The sequence below is a fragment of the Electrona antarctica genome (assembly GCF_951216825.1).
Source record: "Electrona antarctica genome assembly, chromosome: 13".
Classification (NCBI taxonomy): domain Eukaryota; kingdom Metazoa; phylum Chordata; class Actinopteri; order Myctophiformes; family Myctophidae; genus Electrona; species Electrona antarctica.
In genome coordinates this window covers 40,092,146-40,110,764 of record NC_136794.1, presented here as the reverse complement: position 1 = coordinate 40,110,764, position 18,619 = coordinate 40,092,146, and the positions used below count along the sequence as shown (strand labels likewise).

The window sequence follows — 18,619 nt, the reverse complement described above, 5'->3', positions numbered from 1 at the left end:
CAATTTGACACATGCAATAAAGTATAAAGAGATAAGGATACTCTGACTATAAACCACTTGAACCCCAGGTCCCCAGCATAAGCCACAAATCTACAAACTCACGCTGTGAGCTCCTGATGATGGTAGCCCTGGACTGAAGTGTTTTTATAACTCTGATAAAATGGCCACCGATCAGATTAAAACGCTTTTCATTGAACAACGCGAAGATACGGGTACTTCTACCCACCCGAGGAGGATCCGTGGCTCTGGGGCGACCACTATATATTTGAAATCTGAACATGTGTAGACGTTAACGTTGGAAATGGGAAAAGTGAGTAAAACAGGTTGAAGTTCCGCCATGACAGACCAGCGCCATGTGAACCATGGCAAAATCGTCTCGTATACTTAATAATAAGGGCGACTGAACGATTGCGTTCCAGATGTCCTTCTGATGGATTTTTCTTGGTTGTCAATATTTCTATCATCCAACAAATCGCTCTGAAAGTGATCCAAAGTATCGTACGCTATTATAACTCTATGGGGAAGACAATTTTCTTTAGCCCAGGCTAAAACCGGATGTGACGTTTGTGGGCGTTTGTGGGACGAATAATACGCGAATAATACGCGAATACTTCGCGAATACACGAATAATATGCGAATACACGAATAATACGCGAATAATACATGTATAATATGCGAATACGCAAATAATACGCAAATAATACGTGTATTATACGCAAATAATACGCAAATAATATGTGTATAATACGCAAATAATACGCAAATAATACGCGAATACGCGGATAGACGAATAATTTGTGAATACGCGTATAATACGTAACGTGAATACGCGAATAATACCCTCCTGTACTGTTTTTATACTGTGCTAAATAAATGAATCAAATCAGATGAATGTCTGGAATTGGGAAAACAAGGCAGATTTGTTTTGGCCAAGCTTTTATAAAAGGACAAATAAAACAAAATAACAGCATGCAAATACCAAGTTTTTATTGTTATTCAGGCAACCATATGCATTCCCTCGTTTCAGATTAATTCAATGTCTGAAATCACATCAAGTTGAATTGCATAATCAAAACAAGCAACAGCAAGTGTTAAAACAAAGAAAAAGGGTTGCTTTATTCAGTTGTAATAAAAAAAAAACCTCACTGGTCATGCCTTCACTTGCGCTCAATAATAGAAGACGATTTTCCAATTTTAAGGTGCTAGGACATTAATTTTGCAAGCTTTCAGTCTATTGACCTTCCGAAAGCTTGCAATAAATACCTGATTGTGCACAGATTTGAATGTCCCTTTATTTATTTATCATTTCTATACTTTTGTGACTCCAGCACCTAAATCTATCGGCAAATGAGCAGTGGCTTTTCCCCCCCATTTTCGTCTAAGGTGCGATAGGAAGTCCATTTGCGACAGGCGCTTCTCGATGGCGCTTCTCGATGGCGCTTCTCGACAGTGGTCCTTGAGGGGATTCCAGGTGGTCCCCAGCTAAATGATGGAGGGTTGGTAACCAAATGGACACCTATAGAATATAGATCTTTAACTCTTGAGAATTTAAAATGAAACCAAATGGACCCGCAAGGGTTCATTTGGTTTTTAGCCCAAGGAGTGTTTTTTGTGCCAAACTAATGCTTGGAATGGAATCAGAATCATGGAAACCCCTTAGTTTGACACGTCACACTACGCTACTTAAACCATAATTACATTTTGAAAATCTTGTCTTATATAGGATGTTAATGGTATATGGTCACATATTATAAACCCCTATAAAACAAATTGCTCAATACCGACAGCCGGTCAGCAAGTGGATTCATGAATGCATGTATAATAGACAATGTTTTAGGCCAATATAATAGACTATATATATACCATTTTCCACTCCACAACCCCGGCTGCCAGACTATTGTCTGCACTCGTCTCCTGTCCTGTACCTCAGGAACTCGTTCTCCCTCACCAATAACAGGAAGTTTAAATGCAGGGGTCATCCATGTGTCCGTTCTGTCTGTGAGCAATGACTCGAGGCTTGTCTGCGGCACATTTTTTACGTTCTATACAATTTTACACAACATTATAAAGCTCTTGTTTTGATTCACTGAATGTCAGGTTTTCTTCAGAATATGTGTGACGCTGATTTACTACGACACTATCTATGGCACATTATAGGAGCACACCAGTGGTTCTCAAAGGAAAATTTGCAAGGACCCCCTTAACTCTGAGAGTGTACAAATGGAACCAAATGGACCCTTACCGGTCCATTTTCTGAGAACGAAAATAGCATGGTTGTTTTTCACCACCTGTGCGCAACCTAACACAAACACACACGCACATATTAACTGTATTCTGTATATATGATGATTTCGGGTGTGCAAGTACAGTACAGTACAGTACAGTACAGTACAGTACAGTACAGTACAGTACAGTACCCCCACATGGTAACTCATTTCTCTACCGCTTCGGACGTGGGGTAGCTCGCCGGAACCGGGCCGGCACCCTGGCCGTGGTCCTGTGGGTCTGGAACTTCCGGGGACCCTCCGGGGACCCCCACACGGAGTTGCACCACTCACTTCACACGGGTGTGATTTGTATTGTTTTTTTTTTTTTAATAACACATTTGAGCATGCGCACTGCCGTTCACTTCTTTGATTGCGGCCCGGGAAGAATGGCTCATAACTCTAAATCTACGGCGCTCTCCATGGTTTTGACCAAAAGGGCAATGTTCTGTCTTCATTTCTGACTTCAGGAAGCATCTCGTTTGGCATATAAACGCTTCTAGAGAGACTTTAGATGTGACAGCATGAGGTAAGAATGCCTCCCGTTTTTTTGGGGGGGGTAACAGAAGGCGGTGCTTTTCAGAGTCAAATCTGTGGGACGCATGCAGCGGGCGGGACGCATGCAGCGGGCGTCGAATCGGGTGGGCGGGACGCATGCAGCGGGAGTCGACCGGTGGGTGGGTCGCATGCAGCGGGAGTCGAACCGGGTGGGCGGGACGCATGCAGCGGGAGTCGACCGGTGGGTGGGTTGCATGCAGCGGGAGTCGAACCGGGTGGGCGGGACGCATGCAGCGGGAGTCGCCCGGTGGGTGGGTCGCATGCAGCGGGAGTCGCCCGGTGGGTGGGTCGCATGCAGCGGGCGTCGCCCGGTGGGTGGGTCGCATGCAGCGGGCGTCGACCGGGTGGGCGGGACACATGCAGCGGGCGTCGCCCGGTGGGTGGGTCGCATGCAGCGGGCGTCGACCGGGTGGGCGGGACACATGCAGCGGGCGTCGCCCGGGTGGGAGGTGCAGCGTGCGTCGCATGTCATGCGTTCACACTGTCATCAATCATCGCTGTTCTGATATGATCTGCAGGAGAAGAGAAGTCAATCTGTGTGTGTGTGTGTGTGTGTGTGTGTGTGTGTGTGTGTGTGTGTGTGTGTGTGTGTGTGTGTGTGTGTGTGTGTGTGTGTGTGTGTGTGTGTGTGTGTGTGTGTGTGTGTGTGTGTGTGTGTGTGTGTGTGTGTGTGTGTCCTTGTGAGGGTCAAATGTTCCCACAATTTACAGTAGAATTTGAGAAATAGACATTGTCATTATGGAAAAAAGACAAAAAAGAGACTATTCGAGTTGTGACGCGCTGTGAACCTTGTAGATCTGCTTTGGTGAAGAGACTTGGTGCTAACCTGACTCTGCCAGATGGTGGCAGTATTGAGTTAACTTAAAAAAGCAATATTTGAGTGAATCGTTCATTTTATTCCCTAACCGTATTCAGATTATACAGTAATATAATTAAAATTGTATTCATAATTAAGCCACTATTTTATACTAAAAATATGATAAGCTCACAACACGTTTTAACGTGAAATAGCCATTTCATAGCAATTATATAGGTCTATAATAATGTTATATGTCAATATAATGACAGGCGTAGACTATAAGTAAAGTGCAGTGCAAGACAGTGACTATAAGTACAGTGGTGGGATGTAACTAAGTACATTGGCTCTAGTACTGTACTTGTATACAATGTTGAGGTTATTTTACTTTACTCTGGTGTTTCTATTTTTGAGGTGCGCTAGCCCCTCCTATGTCCACCTTTTGAGGTTTTGTGTGAACACAAACATTGTCTTTGTTGAGTCCAAACTCAGAAATGGAGCAAGAATCTTCTACATGACACCTCAGACCTCAGACAACTACATCTCCCAGAATGCATCACCAAGATGGCTGCTCGTTTGCCTGAGCTGGAACACTTGAAAGGGCTGGAGGGAGCATTCTCAACAAAGTACCAGAGACAAGCAAGTCCTACTATTCATGGGTTCCAAGTCCAAGGAGGCCAATGGTCGGTGATGTTTGTTTTTATTTTCAGTCATTATGTGTGCAATACTGCTTAAATACTTATACCGTTTAAAATGCTTAGATGTTTACCTAATTTAAATAATTAATTCAAATTTAAAGGTTTAAATTAATCTGAAATGTTTATTATCTAATTTGATGAAATGTTGACTTTAATTTAATTTAAACGACTTTTAATTTAGGCATGTATTGTTTAAAAACACTTTATTGTTAAAACACTAATTGTTTAAAAGACATTTGATTATTTACAAATATTTGTAATGTTTAAAATCAAGAATGTTTAAATGTTTTTTTGATAAGTTGATTGTTTGTCATTGTTGTTAAACCTTTTGTTTATTTGTTTTCAAAGGTTTTCAACCTGATTCAAGAAACCAACCAGTCAACAAATGAAGCCAACTGTGGATACAAAAAGTTGAAAAATAAAAAGTTGACTAGAGTTGGAAATATTGGAGTTGTTTCCTTTAATGTCCCTTGGAGTGGAACTTGGTACAGTCTTAACACAAACATTAAATCCCATTGACGAATGCATATTGAAGACAAAAGTGAGGACGCAAATTGTGATTGGCCTGAATGAGATGATGTATGATGATAAGAGCGCCCCTCACTTCACACAGGTGTGATTTACTTTACTACTACTATTACTTTGTTTCTACTCTCTCCACTAGGCTACTATATATAATAAGGCTACTATTAGGGTTGTCCCGATCGGATCGGGTTATCGGAAATCGGCTCCGATCTCCTGATTTTCAAAAGATCGGAATCAGGGAGAAAATATCCGATTTTTAATTGTCTAATGTAAATCTTGAAGAAAGACGTTTAAGCAATGATATTTTGTAAAAACTGTTTATGCTAGTTGTTTTCCACCTGGTCCCAGTCAGAGATCATCAAACAAAGACTAGTCACACTCAGAGGTGTGAAAGACACCTCTGATGAAAACAAAGGAAATGCAACGCCCGCTATGCATGATGGCATACTGTAGGTTTGATTGATTGATTGATTGAAATATTTATTAACAGTTTGCAGAATTACAGTACATTTCGAGCACAAACTCAATACAAAGGCTGTTAACTGTGAGTGGACGACCCAATTAAGCATTACACTTGTTTACAACAGGTCCACCATGTTCAATTCATCAAAACATTTAGAGACGTACAAATAGACACTTCTATATAGACAAAGAACAGAACAGGAATTCATCGTGTTTGTAGTTCTCTCTCTGAATGAGAGAGATACTCTTTAAGAGTTGTAACTTGACTTCAATTCTATAAGCTGTAGAACTGTATTCACTCTAATTAACCAATATATCATTATTTTTGCTATGATTCCATGCATGCTTTCAAGAAAAAAAAACACAATGACGTTCATTCTAATAAAAGTATAGTCACATTTTGCCCTTCAATAATAAGGTAACACACCAGACTACACTAGAGTGACATACATTAGGATATTTGCATAAGTGGCATATAAGTGTTATATAAAAATATAAAGATCGGATCGGGAAAAATCGGTATCGGTAGGCCTATGTCTCAAAATCAAATGATTGTACTTTTTACTCTCCTATACCATTATATCAAAACGTAGGTTATCAGTTACTGTGCAGAATTAGATTATTATGATAAAACATACATTATAAACTAATTAAGCCCTGCTTTATACTGTTCGTCCATTTGAAAATAGCTGATCCACAAGCTCACGTGTCATATAGTGCCACCCGTTTTGTGAGCTTGTAGATCTGCTATTTTCAAATGATTGACACGTTGAAAACAAATAGGTCGTTGTTCTGTGTCATGAGTACTTTTTCTGTTGTACTTTTACTCAGGTAAAATTCTGAATGCAGTACTTTTTCTATCTCAGTACTAAAGACGGACAGTTACCTTGTAGCCAGTCGACGCCCTCCTGAAGGCCTTCTCCTTTGATCGCATCGCTGGCACTGAAAAGACACAGTAGAGCTCTGGAGTTACGCTTTCTGACACGTATTCTAAGGTAAGAACATCACTGGCACTGAAAAGACACACAGTATGGTGTACAGTATATACAGTATGGTGTACAGTATGTATTGTGTACAGTACCAGATGTGCCAGGGCTTGTCTCTGATGTTCTCCAGACACAGCTGCTGGGACACCTTGACGGAGGACACGGCGTCTTTCAGGTCCGTCTTGTTGGCAAAGAACAGCACAGGCATTCTCCTGTCCTTTATGTCTGGAACAATAGAACAATAGAACAATAAAACAGCACAGGCATCCTCCTGTCCTTTTATGTCTGGAACAATAGAACAATAGAACAATAAAACAGCACAGGCATCCTCCTGTCCTTTATGTCTGGAACAATAGAACAATAGAACAATAAAACAGCACAGGCATCCTCCTGTCCTTTATGTCTGGAACAATAGAACAATAGAACAATAAAACAGCACAGGCATCCTCCTGTCCTTTATGTCTGGAACAATAGAACAATAAAACAGCACAGGCATCCTCCTGTCCTTTATGTCTGGAACAATAGAACAATAGAACAATAAAACAGCACAGGCATCCTCCTGTCCTTTATGTCTGGAACAATAGAACAATAGAACAATAAAACAGCACAGGCATCCTCCTGTCCTTTATGTCTGGAACAATAGAACAATAAAACAGCACAGGCATCCTCCTGTTCTTTATGTCTGAAACAATAGAACAGCACAGGCATCCTCCTGTCCTTTATATCTGGAACAATAGAACAATAGAACAATAAGACAATACAACAATAAGACAAAACAAAGTACAGCACATCCTCCTGTCCTTTATGTCTGAAACAATAAGACAATAAAACAATAAACAGCACAGGCATCCTCCTGTCCTTTATGTCTGGAACAATAGAACAATAGAACAATAAAACAGCACAGGCATCGTCCTGTCCTTTATGTCTGGAACAATAGAACAATAAGACAATACAACAATAAGACAAAACAAAGAACAGCACATCCTCCTGTTGTTAATGTCTGAAACAATAAGACAATAAAACAATAGAACAAAGAACAGCACAGGCCATCCTGTTTTGGTCTGGACTGAGCAGGGAAACAAGAAATGGTAAACCATAAGCAATAAAGATAAAAAGCTATACACAATATGCACAATGACATGCAGCTATCTAAAGTCAGAGGTCCTTTGACGGATCACTGTGAGCGTCTGTTCTGTTCTTGAGCGATTCTCACGACCCTCTACCATAATATTGCTGAATTTCGTGGAAAACAACGGCACAGAACTGCCAAAACTGCGAAAAATGGTGGGAACCTTTACCACCACCCTGGTGGTTCAGTAGAGTCCAGTTCTTACCCTGGTGGTTCAGTAGAGTCCAGTCCAGTTCTTAGCCTGGTGGTTCAGTAGAGTCCAGTCCAGTTCTTACCCTGGTGGTTCAGTAGAGTCCAGTTCTTACCCTGGTGGTTCAGTAGAGTCCAGTCCAGTTCTTAGCCTGGTGGTTCAGTAGAGTCCAGTCCAGTTCTTAGCCTGGTGGTTCAGTAGAGTCCAGTCCAGTTCTTACCCTAGTGGTTCAGTAGAGTCCAGTTCTTACCCTGGTGGTTCAGTAGAGTCCAGTTCTTACCCTGGTGGTTCAGTAGAGTCCAGTCCAGTTCTTAGCCTGGTGGTTCAGTAGAGTCCAGTCCAGTTCTTAGCCTGGTGGTTCAGTAGAGTCCAGTCCAGTTCTTACCCTGGTGGTTCAGTAGAGTCCAGTTCTTACCCTGGTGGTTCAGTAGAGTCCAGTCCAGTTCTTAGCCTGGTGGTTCAGTAGAGTCCAGTCCAGTTCTTAGCCTGGTGGTTCAGTAGAGTCCAGTCCAGTTCTTACCCTGGTGGTTCAGTAGAGTCCAGTTCTTACCCTGGTGGTTCAGTAGAGTCCAGTTCTTACCCTGGTGGTTCAGTAGAGTCCAGTCCAGTTCTTAGCCTGGTGGTTCAGTAGAGTCCAGTCCAGTTCTTACCCTGGTGGTTCAGTAGAAACCAGTCCAGTTCTTACCCTGGTGGTTCAGTAGAGTCCAGTCCAGTTCTTACCCTGGTGGTTCAGTAGAGTCCAGTTCTTACCCTGGTGGTTCAGTAGAGTCCAGTCCAGTTCTTACCCTGGTGGTTCAGTAGAGACCAGTCCAGTTCTTACCCTGGTGGTTCAGTAGAGTCCAGTCCAGTTCTTACCCTGGTGGTTCAGTAGAGTTCAGTCCAGTTCTTACCCTGGTGGTTCAGTAGAGTCCAGTTCTTACCCTGGTGGTTCAGTAGAGTCCAGTCCAGTTCTTACCCTGGTGGTTCAGTAGAGTCCAGTCCAGTTCTTACCCTGGTGGTTCAGTAGAGTCCAGTCCAGTTCTTACCCTGGTGGTTCAGTAGAGTGTCCAGCTCCTCTTTGGCAACGACCATCCTTAACTTGTCACCGCTGTCGATGACGAATATGATGGCATGGCTGTCTCTGAGGAGGACAAAATAAATATGATGTCATGACTGTCTCTGAGGAAGACGAAATAAATATGATGTTATGACTGTCTCTGAGGAAGACGAAATAAATATGATGTCATGACTGTCTCTGAGGAAGACGAAATAAATATGATGTCATGACTGTCCCTGAAAAGGATGAAATAAATATGATGTCATGACTGTCCCTGAAGAGGACAGGATGAAATAAATATGATGTCATGACTGTCTCTGAGGAGGACGACATAAATATGATGTCATGACTGTCTCTGAAGAGGACGAAATAAATATGATGTCATGACTGTCTCTGAGGAGGACGAAATAAATATGATGTCATGACTGTCTCTGAAGAGGACGAAATAAATATGATGTCATGACTGTCTCTGATGAGGATGAAATAAATATGATGTCATGACTGTCTCTGATGAGGATGAAATAAATATGATGTCATGACTGTCTCTGAGGAGGACGGGATGAAACGCATCATTACATCCATTTTAACTATAGGGATGCACAATATAATCTGTAGCATAATCAGAATCGGCCATATCGGCCATGAAAACGCCATATCGGTATCGGAACGGTCTAAACATAATCCAGATAATTTAATCGGTTTTCACCAGCAACAATTCAATAAAATGAAAAGTGTAAAAAATCATCAATGAGTTCAGTATAAATCTAGTTTGTCTAGAACAAAAGCCAAATCAAGTATGATGTAAAATCTTGAGAAAATTTTAACTTTACATTTTATTTGTGTACTCATCTCATTCAGTAGTGAAACCAGACACTAGTAGAAAATAGTACTGGCTATTTATTGATTGAATACTTTATTGACAGGCTTTGTGGTTCTCTGTATAATATCGGAATCGGTCATAATCGGTCTCGGCAGATATGACCCTGCAAATAATCAGAGATCGGATATCGGCCATAATTTCATAATCGTGCACCCCTAAACAAAACGCATCATTACATCCATTGTAATACTGCTATATGGACTAAAAACCAACCGTTTTAACATCCATTGCAATAGTGCTAACAATAGCAGCAAAAAACGATCTTCATAATCAATTACTTTGTGTTATCCCCCCCCCCCCTCGATAATGTATTTATGAAGCTTTATTGGACTGATTGTTTAATTAGAAAGTGTAATATGACGTGTTTGAATTTTTGACTAATCATAAGCTAATTATTTCATTTATGTGTCTGCGCGTGTGTGCCTGTTTGCGTGCGTGCGTGCGTGCGTGCGTGCGTGCGTGCGTGCGCTGTACTTGTAGTAATGCTCCCAGAGGTTTCGGTACCGGCTCTGTCCAGACATGTCGAAGACGGTGAAGGACAAACTGCAAAATCACAAATATCAGATTTATCATCAAAATTCACACCACGATCAGTATATATCAGTATACTGTAGATCAGTATATATCAGTATACTGTATATGTAAATGCAATTGTGAAATGGTGTCTTATAAACCCATGAGGGTTGGACACATTTGTGTGCAGGACACAACAATAAATAAACAATCAATCAAATATAGATATACAGATCAGAGGTTCTCAAACTATGGGTCCGAACCCCAGGCCAGGACATTGGACAGGTGTGTAGACTTATAGGCTCGTTAAAGGTCCACTGGCAGAGCCTGACCAGAGCCTTTTGTGGCGGTTCTGGACAACCGTGTGTCTGACCGACTCGAGGCCGGACACCGCGCTCCCTGTGGGGGTGTGGAACGCGCGTGTCGAATTTGAAGTTGGTGGTATAATGATTATACCACCAACTTCAAATTCGACTATAATCATCTGTTATGGGGGTCCCTGCATGGCATTATGTTTTCAAATGGGGGTCAATTTCAAATGGGGCTGATGGGTGTCAATGTGGGGGTCCTTGACATGAAAAGGTTTGAGAACCACTGCTATATACTGGTTGCTTCCATTTACACAAGTCTACAGCGACACTCTTCTGTACCTTGTATTAAAAAAAAAGAGAGTTTGACACAGGCGCATAGCATGGATAAAATTATTGACTGGGAAAATTGGAATTGCGAAGGGGGGAGGGTGGGAGATGTGGGAGAGTGCAACTCCGGTGAGAACGATTTTGCCGAATTGCTAACGGTGTACCATTTAAATCAAAGGGCAGCTTGCTGTGGATTGCTATACTAACAGAAATGTGGATGCACAGAGGGTGAAGGGCTGCCAAAGTAGGCTTTTCTCTGGTTGTTCTTGTTTTTTTCGCTCCTCTCTTTTCAACGTTAGACTGGGCCAGCTCTGAACTGACTCGGTCAGCTCTGAACTGACTAGACCACGGCCCGGCTGGCCCAATGGACCCTACGCTGGTGGTCTGACAACCCCTGATATAGATAGTGATTTATTGATTGATTGATTGATTGAAACTGTTATTAACAGATTACAGAAAGGTACAGTCCAAGAAAGGTATGCAGGTCAACACAAAAACTGCTAAGAGGATAAACCTGCGTGCACTATGACTTGTTTATACATCGGGGTCCTCATGCATGTTCAATTCATCAGAGTGTAAGAATGAATGTACCTGGAACTCTTGAACTTTTCAATATTGAAGCCAATGGTCGGGACAATGTCTTCGTGGTGCGCCTGTTTACATTCACGCACGCACGCACGCACGCACGCACGCACGCACGCACGCACGCACGCGTATACACACACAAAAGGCAGACAGACAGACATTGATTGATTGATTGAAATATTTATTAACAGTTTGCAGAATTACAGTACATTTCAAGCACAAACTCAATACAAAGACTGTTAACTGTGAGTGGACGACCCAATTAAGCATTACACTTGTTTACAAGAGGGTCCACCATGTTCAATTCATCAAAACATTTAGAGACGTACAAATAGACACTTCTATATAGTCAAAGAACAGAACAGGAATTCATCATAGAGGTAAAAAGGGAAAAGAGACATATACAGTGAGGGGAAAAAAGGGGGGGGGGGGGGGGGGGCAGGTAATGGCAGAAGCATATGTGTCAACGTGGTAGTGTATAATTTGACAGCGTGTTGACGTGGTGTGTGTGTGTTTACCTGACTAACATGCTGCCACTCCTTAGTCAGCGGACCTAAATGACCCGTGCACTGAAAACACAAAGCAGTTTCATCTCCACTTATGTGTTTGCTAAAGTTTGTTACAAGGGTCCATTTGGTTCCATTTCTCTGAGTTAACATGAGCAGACTCCGGCTTACTTCGTTGTCGACAGACAGGCAGGCAGACAGACAGACAGACAGACAGACAGACAGACAGGCAGGCAGGCAGGCAGGCAGGCAGGCAGGCAGGCAGACAGACAGACAGACAGACAGACAGACAGACAGGCAGGCAGGCAGACAGACAGACAGACAGGCAGGCAGGCAGGCAGGCAGGCAGACAGACAGACAGACAGACAGACAGACAGACAGACAGACAGACAGACAGACAGACAGACAGACAGACAGACAGACAGACAGACAGACAGACAGACAGACAGACAGACAGACGTGACGTGACTCACGTTGGTGGGTTTCAGCTGGTTGATGATGGTGGTCTTGCCGCTGTTGTCCAGACCCAGACACAACACGTTGACCTCTGTCTTCCTGAGGCCCAGCCAGGCGGACAGCTTGTCCAGCAGACCCATGACGACCGGAGACCGGACCCACCCCCCCCCCCCCTTATCTGTCGATCGATTATCGGTTATCGTTAGACGCACCGCCGCCGCTTCCCGACGATCGATCGATCGATCGATTTAGCCTCCTCTAGTCGAGTCCTGTGGTCAGTGTGGCTGTGTGTAGTAGGCAAAACATACTGGGAAAATGGAAGCAGGCTGTGTGTGGCGGTGTGGGTGCCTGGCTGGCTGGCTGCGTGGGTGCTCCCCCTGCGGTGTGGGTGCTCCGTTGGGTGCTGTGTGTGTGTGTGGCGGTGTGGGTGCCTGGCTGCGTGGGTGCTCGGCTAGCAGTATGGGTGCTCCGCAGGGTGCTGTGTGTGTGTGTGTGTGTGTGTGGCGGTGTGGGTCCCTGGCTGCATGGCTACGTGCATGTGTGCTCGGCTTGGCTCGGTTAATCCCGTTAGAGAGGATTAGCTTTGGAAGCACACTCGCTGACACCGGCTCAGTGGCCTTGTGGTTAGAGTGTCCGCCCTGGGACTGGGAGGTTGGGGTTCGATCCCCGGCCGGGTCGGGTCATACCAGAGACTGGGAAAAGATTGGGGCCCGAACTGAGCTCATGATTCCTTCAATTAATGCATGAGGAGGAGTGAGCAGGTCGCTTCTTTTCACCTGACAGGGGGGGGGGGGGGGGGGCGTTTCCCTGGTTGGACGTATAGCGCGTGGAAGGAACACGTTATTCCAACCAGTTCCTTTCCCCTCCATCAGGGAAAAAAAAACTGGATGACACACTGGTAAAGCATTAAACTTGATTACAACAGGGTCCACCATTTTCCGGATTTTTATAATAATATTCAAACAACGGCAAATTAAACATATAAAACAAATAGCGGGTTTAGCATAATTAGCGTGGAAAGACTGGAATGGAATAAATACATTTTTCCAAATGGACCCATCATGATGTGTACACTATACAGTACACTTTTCAGAGTTAAATAATCAGTGAGGAAATTACAATGTAGGCTGCAGAAAGGGGGGTTGGGAGGGGGGGCTGCTAATGTTTAAAATGCAAAGTAAGACTTTTGGGGACAGTTAGGGTCCATTTGGTTCCATTTGTACACTCTGAGTTACAGACCCATTAGGGTTCAATTGGTTCCAAACTATCATTTAGCTGGGGACCCCCTGGAACTCCCTCAAGGACCGCTGGGGGTCCCCTGACCCCACTTTTGGAACCACTGATTTATTGTAGACATAAGAAATGAGTAAGGCTGTCAATACTCGGAGTAACCACTAGAGGGAAGTGTTGGCCTGAAAGTGACAATGTCATTAACAGTTATGTAGAAAAAGCACAGTTTCAATACAAGGTCTGATAAAACCCAGAAAAGCACTTTTAAAGACGTGTTTACATTGAGGTCCTTTTCCATTTGCAATTCAATTCATCAGAACATTTAATGACATGCAAATAATATAGAAACTGTCTTTCAAAAGTTTGTGAGTCTACATTTCCTGGAGGATTTCAAATGAGCTCCAACAAGCATGTGATAAAATAATGCTGTTTTGGTGCTTGGTGCAAAATATTACAAAAACTAATTATATATTAAGGGTGCGTTCGGAAATGCGCACCGGGAGCGCACTCGCCTATTAGTTTGCATTGCACAGTGCGCTCAATGCGCTATTTCCGAACGCGCCCTATATAACATTATTTACATTATATAAATCGTTATAAAACTCCTAACTCCATTTTATTCTTTTTTTTTTAATGAATCAGTGCTATTGAACACCCTGTGTGGTCTGTGTAGTGTTTCGGAAATATTGCACAAAATGAATGGAAAGTAGTAAAAAACGCTTTGGACAAAACCTCTTCCATTGGACCCTCAAACTGTCTGCTAAAGCAGCTAGCTCCACCACCTCCCCCCCTCTCAAACTGTCTGCTAAAGCAGCTAACTCAACCCCCTCTCCCCCTCTCAAACTGTCTGCTAAAACAGCTAACTCCACCACCCCCGCTCCCTCTCTCAAACTGGCTGCTAAAGCAGCTATAACTCCACCACCTCTCCCCCTCTCTTCTCAAGTAGTTGACAATACATAAAGTCACAACACCAACTTTGATGAGGCAGCACATTGCTTTGTTTTCAAAATATATGGTTTACCTAATTCCCTGAAAGTTTTATATTTTTCATTTCCTGAGAAGAATTCATGTTTTGGAGTTAGGTGGTTTCAGTCTTCAACCTCTAAAACAGGGGTTCTCGACGTTTTTCAAAATTTCAAAATCATTTCGGGACCCCCTGAGGGGTCGCGACCCCCAGGTTGAACCCTTTTGCTCTAAAAAGCCAGTGTTCAAAGTCAACAATGTTATCCCATTAGCCAGGTTTCTGAGATGCCTCCACCTTTTCAGAACTATGGAAAGACAAATCCACAATAGGCATTTGTCTGCCTCTTTGTTGTTACCTAAAGCTTATTTTTTTCTAATCAAAATATAGCATACAGTAATTTAATTACAATATTCAAACATTCGTGTTTGGTGGCATGGCTAAAATTGGCCAAATATAACAAATTATATTATATACTATATTGGCATCGGCCGATTTGACCATGCATTTAACACATTGACTGCACAACCCAACAGATACACAACATTTATTCCATTCCAGTCTTTCCATGCTAATTACGCTAAACCCGCTATTTGTTTTATATGTTTAATATTATTATAAAAATCCGGCTTTGTCGCGGACATCGTGACGTTGCTGACGCATTATGATGACGTAACCGGAAATCAAACTATAACTCGCTTGCAAGGGCTTCTGGGAACGAGGGGGTATGGACGATCTTAGCCCGCTTTTCTCTTTGTCTGTGACGCGGATCGCGGAAGTGGCTTATGTATCGACTCAATAACAAATCGTGGGACTATTTTCAGCCGGATTTTCATCATAAGGAGGTAGAATTACGACGCTTTGACGCCTCAAAGGTAACTTTAAACACCGCTGCTCACTGTAACATGTTATTATATGAATTACAGCAATAAAGTAATCGGATATCAGGACAAAATGTCATAATTCCTAGTTCCGATTTTAAGGGGGCCAGTTTCGAATTGCAGCCGTCCGTAGGTGCCCTTTGAGAGCGGTTTTGAAGGAGTCAAGGGATTTGCATGTCTTAATGACTGTTTGTAGGGCGTTCCACATTTTGGTGGCATAGGAGCGAAAATAATTTAGTCCCTTGTGCCGAATCTGGGTTGCACATGGTTTGTTGCACTCCCTCTGGTGTTGTGGGTGTGGACTTTGTTAACATTAAGGAAGTATTTAGACAGGTACATGGGTATCTTGGTGGTGTATCGAATCTTGTGGACCAGACCCATTGCAAGATGCTGTACTCTGTCGTCGACCTTAAGCCATTCCAGCCTGTCAAAGTGGGCAGGGGTGAGGTGGGTTCGGGGGGTGAGGCCAAGTAGTAGTAGTCTGGAGTCTGGGAAGTCTGGAGCCTTGTTTTAAGGGCCTTTGAGGTGCTGTGGTACCAAGAGCATGCATAGTCGAAGAAACCTTGTACGAGGGCTCCTGTTAGGGTCTTCAAGGTGTTTTTGTTGACCAGTGAGGAGATCCTGTAAAGGAATCTTGTTCTTTGGTTGTCTTTTTTGATTACGCTGGTGGCCATTTTATCACCGGAAAGATTAGCCTCCAGGATGGAACCTAGGTAGGTAATTTCATCTTTTTGTGTGATAATATTGTCACCGACTCTAACCAAGAAGCCATCTGCCTTGTTGAGATTACTATTTGATCCAAAGAGAATGGATTCAGTTTTTCCCAGGTGTAAGGATAGTTTGTTATCAGCGAGCCAGGTGCAGATTATACCGAGTTCAGAGCTGAGGGCCTTTTCAACCTGCAGTTTGTTCCTGTCCGAGACCAGCAGTGCAGAGTCATCTGCGAACAGGAACAAGTTGCAGTCACAAGCTGATGTCATGTCGTTTACATATATTAGGAACAGTAAGCTTCCTTGTGGATGGGTGTGTATTCAGAGAGCTTCAGATTGACAGCACTGGGTGTGTAATCAGAGGGTCACACACAGGTGCACTGATGAGATGGATGGACCAACAGGACCCATCAGGTTAGACACAGGATATGGACAGACAGACAGACAGACAGACAGACAGACAGACAGACAGACAGACAGACAGACAGACAGACAGACAGACAGACAATATTGATAGTGGTAAATTCATTCATTTCAACTGCTGGACCTCCATGTCATATGTTTCTGCATGTGTCCTGCTGCGTCCTCCTCTGTTCTTGTCAGCACAACATCTAAACACCAGTGGAGAAACTCACAGAAGCTCAACACCAATGGCTGTTGGTTTCACTATTATATAATACTTTGTATTAAAGCAGACAGCTCAGATGTTCTAATAATATATTTTTTAATAATTCTACTAAATAACTGAACTCTCCTGGTATCCCTGCGGCTTTGGCACACCCCTTCAACAGAATAACAGATGCTAGTTTACTATGCAGATAACTCACGTGTTCTCATGTTTTTGTTTCATAAATGTGGTTACATTCACAAATGTACAGAAAGGTACTTAGATATCAGGTCGTTAGATAAACACTAGGTTCCTTGTTTAGCTGCTATCCTATAGTTTATTTGAGGCACTATATTGTTCTCTGCATTCTGTTTACCACTAGTACGTTACTATATTTACCTTGTTTATTGACTACAGTTCATGTTCACTTATTCTGATTTATCACTTCCAAGTGTCTGCTACTGTATATGGTTAAATTGTAATTGAATTGGACATTGTTCTTAAAACATGAAATAGTTTCCTTAATAACCAACAACATAATACTGACTGATTGAAGTGACCTTTCTATTCAGTAAAACTGCATAAAGCTCAGATGATCTAATGTTATTTACTATTAATAGCAGACAAAACATCCACTGAAACAAAATCAGAGATTTATTTTATTTTTTCCATTTGTGGGTTCAAATCCTTCTACATAATGTTGAGCATGTAGAAATATGAGCCAGCAGATGGCGCTACAGGTCAAACGGAGGAAATAGATAATCTGCAATGTTATGACTTTATATTTACTCATAATCACTGGTGGAAGGTAACTAAGTACATTTACTCAACTACTGTACTTAAGTATCTTTCTGATTAATTGAAAATGGAGGACCCTGTTGTAAACAAGTCGTAGCAGTTCTGACTTGTATTGACTTGTTTTCGTTTGAAAGCTTGTACTCATTCTACATACTGTGAGATTAAACAAAAATAGAGTTCTCAACAGGAACGGAAATGAAGGCCCGGCCCTATACCTTGGCCCTCAACCCTGTACAGTCAAGAGAATGTCCCTGCTACCACCCTTACATCTCAATACTGTATATGGAGCTGACCTGTTCTGACATTCCATATGTTGATCTGACCTCATCAAACCCTGTATACTCAAGACATGCTCCTTAGATGGCCAGTACAGAATTCATTCCATGTTGTTCTGACCCCCCATGCCAAAGCTCCAGCGCTCGCCCGGCAGTCTGCCGTCAACGAGGCGGATGCGTGCACGTGACCTCGCCCTTCTCGGCCTCAGGTGTCTTACTGGTAGATATGCTACTGTATGTTCACTATTTATTTAATTTTATTTAGTTTTTAATAATGATGAAGTTAATGTTGGACATAGGCCTATAGCAGGTTTCCACCAGACAGTGTTCATATTTAATGTAGAGCATAATGACACAGTGTTTCCCAAACTGTGGGTCGGGACCCATTTGTGGGTCAGACACATTTCTATGGGCCACACGACTTGAGTAAAAAAATCCCATTTTATTTTCCTACATTAAAAAAGTAAAAAAAAAAAAAAGCAATATACATTTTAAAACAAACTAACAAAAACATCTAATACATTCCATAAATAAATACATAATTAAGATGTAGTGAAAATAGCTGATCTACAATTATATTTTATATCATTCTGGTCTGCATGACAGACAGTGAAGACAGAGAGATATCTGTACACAACGTTAGTTATATTTAATATCATTCTGCTCTGCATGACAGACAGTGAAGACATATACAGATATATGTACACAACCTTATTTATATTTTATATCATTCTTTATTTAATTCAGTGCTGTACATATACAGTAAATGTGCTTCTAAGATTAGCCCATATAAAAACAACACATTTCATTAAGGCACAAAATTGTACAGAAATTATGTTTTGGCATAATTTCTCTCTTATGCTATTGGTCAATATAACCAGTTATAATCCTTTGTTTGGTAATACAAAAATAAAGTCCCAATTCAATGTCAATCA

At 42.3% G+C, this 18,619-nt stretch overlaps 1 protein-coding gene across 1 annotated transcript; it reads right to left on the bottom strand.

Annotated features, from left to right (window-relative positions):
- Positions 1 to 3,221: 3,221 nt before the first annotated feature.
- LOC306934776 (ADP-ribosylation factor-like protein 6) lies at positions 3,222 to 12,362 on the bottom strand (the record flags this gene model as incomplete). Its single annotated transcript, XM_079517552.1, has 7 exons — positions 3,222 to 3,334; positions 6,190 to 6,245; positions 6,385 to 6,514; positions 8,634 to 8,728; positions 9,999 to 10,067; positions 11,267 to 11,328; positions 12,240 to 12,362. The coding sequence occupies 7 exons, from the start codon at positions 12,360 to 12,362 to the stop codon at positions 3,291 to 3,293; spliced, it is 579 nt and encodes a 192-aa protein (XP_079373678.1). The 3' UTR covers positions 3,222 to 3,290.
- Between the last annotated feature and the right edge of the window lie 6,257 nt (positions 12,363 to 18,619).